Here is an 11216-nt window from a genome sequence, read left to right as displayed (position 1 = left end):
AGTGTGGACAAAAAATCATTAATAATAGAATCCACTTCTTGATCAAGTTTCCTCAATTCTCCGACCACTTCTTCCAGTTCAATTATCCCAGCTTCCTCCTTTTGTTGTGATTCATGCTCTAACTCTTCTTCTTTCCCTTAAGGCTCTATATTCTCCTCTTCACTATGCTTTTCATCAATGAGAGTTCCTTGATTGCATGAGCGTAGTATGACTAAGCGATTCACCGCTTCGGCTATAGTAACCATGAATTGCCCTTGCATCTTTTGGAATTCTTCTTGCTCTTGGAGAAAAGCTTGAAGTTCTTGTTGTTCTTGAAACAAAGGTTGGAGAATTTCACATTGAAGTGAAGAAGAAGGTTCGTTGTTTGGAAGAAAGGTTTCGTAATTGGAAGGTAGGTCATGTTCGTGAGTATGGGTTGCATGGCTCATATTGTAACACCCTACCACACAAAGCCTTACGCTTAAGTCATAAAGCAGAGGTAGCGATATATTACAACCTCTAAAAGAAAAGACTTATATAAATATAGTTGAAAGAATTCATATCTAGGAGCCTTGAAGAAGGAGCTAAGCAAAAGTGAAAACAAAAAATCGTTTCACACTCGCAGGGATAATCGTAAACTGGATACGTAAGATCAAAAAAAGGCTAAAAACATAATATACAAATCAGAGTTCCAAAATACAGATATCAAGCTCCAGACTTGTCCTACGAAGTTAAAGCCGGCCAAAGTATATATATATACAACCCAAAATAAAACTCAAACTATAGAATAAAAACCTGTTTCTCCAAGTCAACCTCTAGGAGGGACAAATATTAAATATATACAAAGGAGAATCTATATACATACATACATAGCATAAATACAAAATATAACATCCCAACATAACCACACTTCGCTTGCACAGGAAACTCCAGATGCTCAGCGAGGTACCTCTTAACCTGCATCTGAAAAACAATAGAAATATGTATGGAATGAGAATCGGAGGTTTTCAGAATGGTAAAGGTGCCCACATAGTTAATATAAAAGGTCCTGGGAAAGCCAGAGACATTCCTAGAACTTCGACACTGAGATTTCATCTTAAAGATCCAACTAAACCAAAAAATAAGTAAGTTATCTAAGGTATTCAAATTCTAAATCTAACTTTAACTTAACACTTCACTTTCTGTCTCCTCTAATCCTCCAAATCACCGGTGGAACAACCTCCCCCCCCTCCCCACACCTCTGCCAAGAAGGGTCTCTCAGAAAACATACACATACAATACAAGCACGGAAAACACAGATAGAGGTACAATTACAGCAAATATAACAAGTAGTAGATAAGCAGAGTAAGCAATTAAGTAAACCAAAACATTGCACACCCAAGCAAAACATACAAATGCACATGATGTATGCATGTCCTATGCCTGATGAGTCTCATCTGTCGATTATATAGCCAACCCGACATGTCATTGTAGTTAACCATTGGACAGTCCCTCTGTGCGTGCATCCCCAAGCTCGAAAACAATATCCATGGTGTCAAACTCCAAGCTCAAATATAATATTCCATGGAGTCAAACTCCAAGCTCAATAATATTCTATGGAGTCAAACTCTAACTCAAATTCATATATAAATAGTCTCAAATATATGAGCCACATATTAATCTTTTTCTTTTTAAAATAACACTACAAATCAAAACCCCAATTTTATAGAAATTTCGACAGTATCTCCTATAAAACTCAAACTTCTACCACCCTTCAAGGGTCCCAACCACCAAACCAAACACCTCTCAGTCATTCAAATCATTTCTAGTATCAAATTATTTCAAAATCAAACAAATTCTAATTTTAAATATTTTCTCAAAACCATCCGACTCCAATAGAAAATTATTTACAAAAATCCAACCACACATCATATACCATATACACGATCCATCAATAATTCATTCAGTTCATTCCCCTCTTAAGGTCTTCCAGCCTAAGTTTATATGTGACATTAAATATTAACTACGAGAAACCAAAACCATACCTTGGTCAATTTCTCCCTATGCTCAGAACACCTCAAAAACCTCTCCTTTCACAAGCTCCAAACTTCCAAACGTCAATTCCTCAAGCCTAATTACCCGGATTTCGCTCCAAACCGTCCAATTGAACTCTAAATCAACCAGAACACAATCTATTTCACACAATATCACTATAATTATCATAGGGTTCACTAACTCAATGATTCACAAGGGTTGAACAGTTTCTTACCTTACCCATATATCAATTGGACAAAACCTAGTAATTTCCGCTGCTAGAGTTCACCTAAACTATTAAAATCATTCAATTTCTCAATACCCAAACTCTAAAATCACGAAATTAGGAGAGGTATAACTGGGTGATAAATGCAAATTTCTTATGAATTTGTTCAAACAAAATTGAAGAGAATTCTGAGACGAACATGTTGCCGCTGACGGCTCGTTAATCGGAGCTCCGGATTGAAAGTTAGGGACGATTGAATTTTTGGAAGGGGGTTTAAGGTATTAACGTTGATTTCCTTTCTTCAACGTATCTGCAGGAATGAAATGAAGAAAAGGGAACTCGTTTCTTGTCTTATAGCTGGACCTTGGGCTGGATTGGGCCCGGTCTAATCGGTTCGGCCCATTGGTCTGTTTTTGGACCAAAATCTTTAAAATTTATGTCAAAATTCGTATTTTAAATATTCCTATTCCTCTAGATTATAAAAATTTAATTTTCTAATTTTTTTGAATAATAATTAATTTATTGGGTAATTATTTATTAATTTTGCGAGGTTTACATCCTACTAGTCTAATTAAGAATTTTGCCCCCCAAAATTCATATTCAGTTACCTAAAAATAGGTGCGGGCAGTCTTTTCTTATTTCTATCTCAAGTTCTAAAGTGTGTTCCTCAATTCTGGCTTGACTCCAAGCAACTTTTATTAATGAAACTTCCTTTACGCGTAATCGCTTAATACTAGTGTCGTCAATTCAAACTGGAGTCACTTGAAGCGTCAAATTCTCTTTCAATTGAACTGATTCATGTTCTAAAATGTGGCTAGCATCAGAAGCATATCTTCGAAGCTCTGAAACGTGAAATACATCGTGCAGTTTGAAAGATGTGGTGGTAGAGCTATCCGATATGCCACCGGCCCGATTCTCTTCAGGATCTGAAATGGACCGATATAACGAAAATTCAATTTCTTTGCTTTGATCGCTCTACCCACTCCTGTTGTTGGAGTAACTCTTAGGAATACATGATGTCCTTCATCAAATTCTAATGGTTTTCATCTCTGATTAGCGTAGCTCTTCTGGCAACTTTGAGCGGTAAGCATTCGGTTTTGGATTTTCTTAATCGATTTGGCGGTTTCAGCTACTAACTCAGACCCTAACAAACTTATTTTCCCAGCTTCATACCAACATAGTGGAGATTGGCACTTTTTCTCATGCAGTGCCTCATACGGAGCCATTCCAATGCTCGCATGGTAACTGTTATTATACACAAACTCTACTAGCGGCATATACCGCTCCCAACTTGCCGGTTGATCCAAAACGCAAGCCCTTAACATATCCTCTAGGATTTGAATTATCCTCTTTGATTGGCCATCGGTTTGAGGATGATACGCTGTACTTAAACTCAACTAGGTTCCAAATGCCCACTGAAAAGCTCCCCAGAATCTTGAAGTGAAACAATGATCTCTGTCGAAGATTATGGTGGTAGGCACGCCATGCAACCTTATAATTTTCTTGATGTACAAACGTGCTAGCTCCTCCAAGGTACAATTCATCCGAACGGGTAAAAAGTGAGCTGACTTTGTCAGCCCATCCACAATCACCCAAATTGCGTTAAATCGGCAAATCCAGCTCAATTTTTTGGCAAACCTGACACAAAATCCATAGCGATGCTTTTTCACTTCCATTGTGGAATTTCTAAAGGTTGTAATGTTCCAGATGGTCTCTGGTGTTCAATCTTTACTTTCTGACAAATCAAACATTTTGAAACATGCAATGCCACATCATTCTATATTCCCGTCCACCAGAACATCGCGTTTAGATCATGGTACATCTTGGTACTTCTTGGGTGGATAGAGAATCTGCTCCTATGTGCCTCCTTCAAGATATCTTGCAGCAAATTCCCAACATTTGGCACATATATCCTACCCTTGTATCTCCATATTCTGTCTCCGTCGCACGAAACTCCCCATTGCTTTCCTTTCTCAATTGCCGGCTGATGAGTCCAAATTTTTCGATATATTTTGGCTTGATTTGGATGGATTCTAGCACATGAACTCACACTTAAGCACCAAAATAGCATACTTTTGTGTTATCTTCCTAATTTGGACATAAATGTGAAAACATACGTTTTTGTGCTTTAATTGAGTAATTTAATTCCACTTTTATTCCATTCGATGCTGTGATATATTTTGTGAGGTGATTTCAGGTCATTTTGGAAAGATTGGCTAAGCAAAAGTGGAAGAAAGCATGTAGAAGGGAGAACACATGAAGAAAACAAGGAAAAGCACACACAGACAAGTGTGCTTGCACACAAGCTTGCGTGTGTGCGCACAAAAGGGAATTTGCATGTGTGCGTGCGCACGAGTACCTGTGCGTACGCACGGGTCAACATTCAGCCAAGTGTACGGACACACACATCTGTGCATCCGCACAGGTCCCTGCATGTGATTTCATTAATGAAACGCGTGTTGTGCATTTTCTGAGGACTTTTAGCCCATTTTGGAAGGCTTGAAGGCTGAATTGGAGTGCTATATGAAGGGAAATTCAACACATTTCAAAAGGAGCTCACTTAGATAATTTTAGAGAGTAATTAGGAGTAGGAGTAGGAGTAGTGTAGCATTGCTCTCTTAGGGTTTCATTTTCCATTCTCATGTAGCATTTTATAGCAAGCTTAATTTTAGATTTTGATCATCTTTAATTGTATGTACTCTTTAATTCCACTTTAATTATATTATCTTTATTTTCATTCCCTTTGGTTCAAGTTACTTTGTTTATAATTGTAATTTTGAGTTTCTTAAAGTTTTGATTGATGAATTTAATGTTTCATGCTTTCTTTATGTTTGGTTGGATGTTTATTGTTGATTTTGTGCATAGTTGGTTATAGCTTTCTATTTTACTTTGCAAATTTCCATTTTTGTTTTTATGCACACAAGGTGTTTGTGAAAATGCCAATTATGGATTTTGAGTAGATTTTCCTACCTTGGCTTGTGGTTTGAGTTCTTAGGATACTAGAGTCATAATGTCCGATATTTAGTGGTAATTCTTGGGTAGTTAGTTGACTCTTGTTTCCATTGACGCTAGCTTTTTATCAACTAGTTTGGTAAGTTAGCTAGGACTTATGGATTAAGGTCAATCATGCTTGCTTGACTTACTCCTCGATGGTTGGGGTTGACTAGGTGAGATTGACTCATCATAATTACCATAGTCGTGGTTATGGCAATGATAGGATTTCTTGGATCCTCATTCCCAAGTCAAGGCTCTTTATTGCATTTATAGCATTTTCACTAGTTTTAATCTTGTTTCCTCTTTACTTGCATTAATTCCCAATTTTGCTCATTCCTTATTTCTTTTATTTCTTAGTTCCTTTAATCTTTCATTTCTTGATTTCAAAACCCCTTTTTGCCCCCTTAACAACTGAAAGAGAAATACTTCCAATTGCATCCTAGGGAGAACGACCCGAGGTTGAATTACTCTCGATCTTGGTTTATATTTGATTTGAAATTAAACTTTGATTGAGGATTGTTTGTTGGTCTAGACTATACTTGCAATGAACATATTCTATTTTGATTAATTCTAGATCGACAATAGTCAACTCGTCACCGGTAACACCCTCCGTAATTCTTGATCGTCTTGTTAAGCTTTTACAATTTTGGCCTTAAAGTCACTGGAGATCTGTAGTTGGTTCAGGGATACACTCCCATTAAATTCTCCAACACCCAGTTTTAAATCCTCAAACTTTCTCACCAACTCCTCTTCTTTAATCATCATCCAAGCGACCATCAACGACTTCCAACTCAAGGTATCTACTACAACATTCACCTTCCCTGGGTGGTAACTTAACTCAAAGTCGTAATCCTCTAGCAACTCCATTCACCTTCTTTGTTGCATGTTGAGCTACTTCTGATCAAAGAGATACTTGAGACTCTTGTGATCAGAGAAGACTCGAAACTTCAATCCATACAAGTAATATCTACAGATCTTCAATGCAAATACAATCGCTGCCAATTCCAAGTCATGAGTTGGGTAATTCATCTCATGAGGTCTCAACTGATGCGATGCGTAAGCTACCACGTTCTGGTGTTGCATCAACACATACCCCAGACCTTTCAAAGAAGCATTGTAATTCACTTCAAAAGGCTCATTAGGTTCAGGTAACACAAGCACAGGCGATGTAGTCAGTTTTCGCTCCAAAGCTTGAAAGCTCTCCTTACATTCTAATGTCCCAGAAAATGGCGCATCCTTTCGAGTTAACTTTGAAAAAGGCAATGCAATTTATGAAAATCCTTTGATAAACCTCCGATAATATCCGGCTAAACCTAAGAAGCTTATGATCTCCGTCACTGATGTAGGTCATCCCCAATCCATTACTCCCTCAACCTTAGAAAGATCCACCGCTATTCCCTACTTACTCACTATGTGACCCAGAAATTTCACCTCATTCTTCCAAAATTCACATTTAGAATGTTTCACGTACAACTTCCTCTCTTTCAGAATCTGGAGCACGATCCACAAGTGTTCCACATGCTCCTCCTCAGTCTCAGAGTATATTAGAATATCATCAATGAAGATGATGACGAATCTATCCAGGAAAGGACAAAAGATCAGTTCATATAGTCCATAAACACAACAGGGGCATTGGTTAACCCAAATGACATTACAGTGTATTCATAGTGACCATATCGAGTTTTGAAAGTGGTTTTCGGAATATCTTCAGCTCTTACCCTTATCCAGTGATAACCAGACCTTAAGTCAATCTTAGAAAAGACACCGACTCCATGCAATTGGTCCATCAGATCATCAATTCTCAGCAACAAGTATTTATTTTTTACAGTTACTTTGTTCAGTTGACCGTAATCTACCACAGCCGCATACTTCCATCCTTCTTTTTCATGAACAACATCGGTGCTCCCCACAGAGAAACACTCGGACGAATGAAGTTCTTACTCATTAACTTCGACACTTAAATTTCAGCTTAAAGATCTAACTAAACTATAAATTAAGTAAGTTATCTAAGGTATTCAAGTTCTAAATCTAAGTTTAACTTAACACTTCACTTTTTGTCTCCTCCAATCCTCGAAATCACCGGTGGAACAACCTCCCCCCCCTCCTCACACCTCCACCAAGAGGGGTCTTTCCGAAAACATACACATACAATTCAAGGAAGAAAAACACAGACAGAGGTGCAATTACAGCAAATATATCAAGTAGCAGATAAGCAGAGTTAAGCAGTTAACCAAATCAAAACAATGCACACCCAAGCAAAACATACAAATGCACATTATGTATGCCTGTACTATGGCTGATAATTCTCATCTGTCGATTATATAGACAACCCGACATGTCTTGATACTTAACCATTGGACAGTCCCTCTGTGCGCCCATCCTCAAGCTCAAAAATAATATTCATGGAGTCAAACTCCAAGCTCAAATAAAACATTCCATGGAGTCAAACTCCAAGCTCAATAATATTCTATGGAGTCAAATTCTAAGCTCAAATTCATATATATATATGAATGCCCATGTTAGAACCCAGAGAGTTAAAGTGCCCGGTCACATCTTGTGACAGAAGGTCAATAAATAGTCTCAAATATACGAGCCACATATTAATCTTTTTATTTTTAAAATAACACCTCAAATGAAAACCCTGATTTTTATAGAATTTTCGACAGTATCTCCTATAAAACTCAAACTTCTGCCACCCTTCAAGGGTCCCAACAACTGAACCAAACACCTCTCAGCCATTTCAAATCATTTCTAGTATCAAATTATTTCAAATCAAACCAATTCCAATATTAAATCTTTTCTCAAAACTAACCAACTCCAATAGTAAATTATTTTCAAAAACCAAACCACACATCATATACCATATACACAATCCATCAATAATTCATTCAGTTCATTCCTATCTTAAGGTCTTCTAGGCTAAGTTTTCACGTGACATTAAATATTAACTACGAGAAACCAAAATGATACCTTGGCTGATTTCTTCCTAAGCTAGGAACACCTCAAAAACCTCTCCTTTCACAAGCTCCAAGCATCCAAACATTAATTCCTCAAGCCCAATTACCTGGATTTCTTTCCAAATCGCCCAATTGAACTCCAAATCTACCAGAACAAAATTTATTTCACACAATATCATTATAATCATCATAGGGTTCACTAACTCAATGATTCACAAGGGTTTAATAGTTTTTTACCTTATCCACGGATCAATTGGACAAAGCCCAGTGATTTTCACCGCTAGAGTTCACCTAAACCATCAAAATCATTCAATTCCTCAATACCGAAATTCTAAAGTCACAAAATTGAGGAGAGGGAGAAATGGGTGAGAAATACAAATTTCTTACCACTTTATTTTGGATAGAATCGAAGAGATAAAGAAGTAGCAAACGTTTGATTAAAAAGTCAAACTAAAATATTAATAAAAAATATAATGATAAAAAATTAGAATGAAGAATAAAAGGATAAAAAAAAAGACCACACAAAATGACACAGAAAAAACTTTAAAAATAGATAAGAATTTTTCTGTTAAACTTCTAAGATACATGTTCTTAACAACCTAGGTCATCATAAGAAATTTTTTACTAGACCTTCAAAGAACTTTGACAACCTAGATCAGAGGGCTAAAGTTAAAGAAATCACCACGCAGAATCACTTTAGGTTGGATCTTTCAATCTTCTTCATGCAAAAAACGAAGTAAATCACTCACCTTACTTAATCACACAATAAAAACATGCATAAAGCAACTGAAAACTTTATTCCTCAAAAGCTGTTTAGAAAGACTCACAAAAGTATTTAAATAGACCCCTATCAGATTAGCCTAAAAGATAAGATAAGATAATTAATTTAAATCAGATTTGATCTTATTGGATTAGATCATATTTGATTTAAATTTAAAATTCTAAAGCGATGATAACTAATTTAAATCATTTGTGATCTTATTAGATTAGATTAAATTTGATTTAAATTTAAAACACCTAAAAATACTACTAAACAAAACAAAACAAAATCAAATCTTTTCCTAACCATAATTCAAATTTAATTCTAACAAACTAAATTCGAATTTATGTCTTCCTATTGAACTTGAATTGCATTCTTGGGATTCTTGCTATTTTTACTTTGCCCAATGAGTCTGATGAGTTGTCATCATTTTAACACTACTGTTTTTGAAACGAACTCTTGGTCTCCTTGATGTCCAAAATAGACATAATATAATTCTTCTAATATTCAGATCATTGAACAGGAAAAAAATACTATTCTATTCTTTGTCTCTAAAATGACAAAAATATCCTCCTAAACACGTCTCATACAAAATATAAAGAATAAAAAATAAAGAAAGATAAATTCTTATTAAAATGCAATTCAAGAAAAAAAGTTATAAAAAAAATTATTAATCAATATCTACAAAAGACATTGCAAAAAAAGTTGAAACATTAATAAATAAATACAAACATTGTGAAGAAACCATAGGATGAAAAGTTAATATAAAACAAAATCACTCTGATGAACATAATTTGATAGAAATAGAAATTATAATATAACAAAAATAAAAGAGGTATAAAATATCTCTTAAATACTCATTAATGCTGCAAAGAGATGAAATAAAATGACATAAAAAGTATAATATTTATAATCATATTTTTGTCATATATATGATTCTCTTATTAATTATCTAATTAATACCAAATAAATTAAAGTAAATAGTACTATCTTATATATCAATTTATATTAACCATCTTTATATTAAAATTTTTTTATTTAAATTAAATAAATATAGTATTTATCAAAATAAATAAACATAAAAGAAATTACCAAAATACATCTCTAGTCACATCTCAGATACAGAAAGTTAGTCTCCAAAATAACCACATCTTGAGTGCACTGACCCTGTGTTGTGATAGGATGTCTGCGAACCATATCTCGGATATAATTATGATATGAACATAAGCATATCTCAGATACACTGCACCCAAGATACGCGCATTTTCTGATTCGGGATGGTGCATACGAAATAGGGGTATTCACACTGCGGTTTGATTTGGTTATTTGGAAAAAAATCATCCGATCCGATCGTTTATTAAAACTGCGATTCGGTTTGGTTCGGTTTTTTCTCGAGATCATCCGAACCAAACAAACCAATTAAAATCGGTTTGGTTCGGTCCGGTTCGTTTGGTTTATTTAATTAATTCAAATAAAAAGCATTATACCATTTCAGAGTCACTAACAAATAACAATAGTAATCTAACTCAGAGATCACTAACAAATGAGCAGAAACACAACAAACTAGAATAATTAACAATTTTGCAAAAACAACAGAAGCAGATGGAACAATGATCAATCTGACTCAAATTACTAACAAATTAACAGAAGCACAACGAATTTAAATCATTAACAAATGTTGCAAAAACAGCAGAAACAGATGGAACAATAATCAACCTGAACTGAATAAAGAAAATCAAGATACACAACCAAACTAATTCCAAAAATTTTGCAAAAATGGTGCACCAATTCCAAATTGAATCAAGATATAGAACCAAACTGAATCAGAAATACAACCAAACTAATTCCACAAATTCTTCCTCTTTCACCCTCCCCTTTCCTGCATTAACATTGAATAAACAAAAATTTTAGAACCAACTCTAAACCATAATTACCCTAAATTAAAACAAAACAAAAAATTCAGAATTAAAAAACAAAATCTAAATCCATAAGAAGACTAAACCATAATTAAAAAAATAAATAGAATCAGAACAAAAAAAACAACCTGAGATTGAAGGACAACACTGCTTCAATGACGGAGAAGAGACTGGACAGCGACACGGCTTCAACGACGAACGAGAGACGGGCGACGAATGGCAGCAGCTTCGATTGCGTCTGGTGCGCGAAGCTGCGGTTCGTTGAGGACGACAACAGTTATTGGTTCATGGAGGAGACAGCTGCTGGAGAGGTTGTGTGTGGAGCCGTCGAGGATAAGGGACAAAAAGGAGCGCTACGAGCCTACGAGGAA

At 35.4% G+C, this 11216-nt stretch overlaps 1 protein-coding gene across 1 annotated transcript; it reads right to left on the bottom strand.

Moving 5' to 3' along the window:
* Positions 1 to 2965: 2965 nt before the first annotated feature.
* LOC148553403 (uncharacterized) lies at positions 2966 to 3495 on the bottom strand. Its single transcript, XM_088494818.1, has 2 exons — positions 3294 to 3495; positions 2966 to 3144 (listed from the first exon to the last, which is right to left on the bottom strand). Exons 1-2 carry the CDS (start codon positions 3493 to 3495, stop codon positions 2966 to 2968), a joined length of 381 nt encoding a protein of 126 aa, XP_088350944.1.
* Positions 3496 to 11216: the final 7721 nt, after the last annotated feature.

The sequence above is a fragment of the Arachis ipaensis genome, chromosome B7 (genome assembly GCF_059453495.1).
Source record: "Arachis ipaensis isolate K30076 ecotype BB chromosome B7, ASM5945349v1, whole genome shotgun sequence".
NCBI lineage: Eukaryota > Viridiplantae > Streptophyta > Magnoliopsida > Fabales > Fabaceae > Arachis > Arachis ipaensis.
The sequence above is the reverse complement of the archived record's forward strand: the minus strand, read 5'-3'. Positions and strand labels throughout refer to the sequence as shown.

Coding starts and splice junctions, on each gene's coding strand:
- LOC148553403 (XM_088494818.1), bottom strand. CDS start 3,495: ATGCCGCTAGTAGAGTTTGTGTATAATAACAGTTACCATGCGAGCATT. Junction 3,145..3,293: donor CCGAATGCTTACCGCTCAAA/GTTGCCAGAAGA, acceptor GGTCCATTTCAG/ATCCTGAAGAGAATCGGGCC.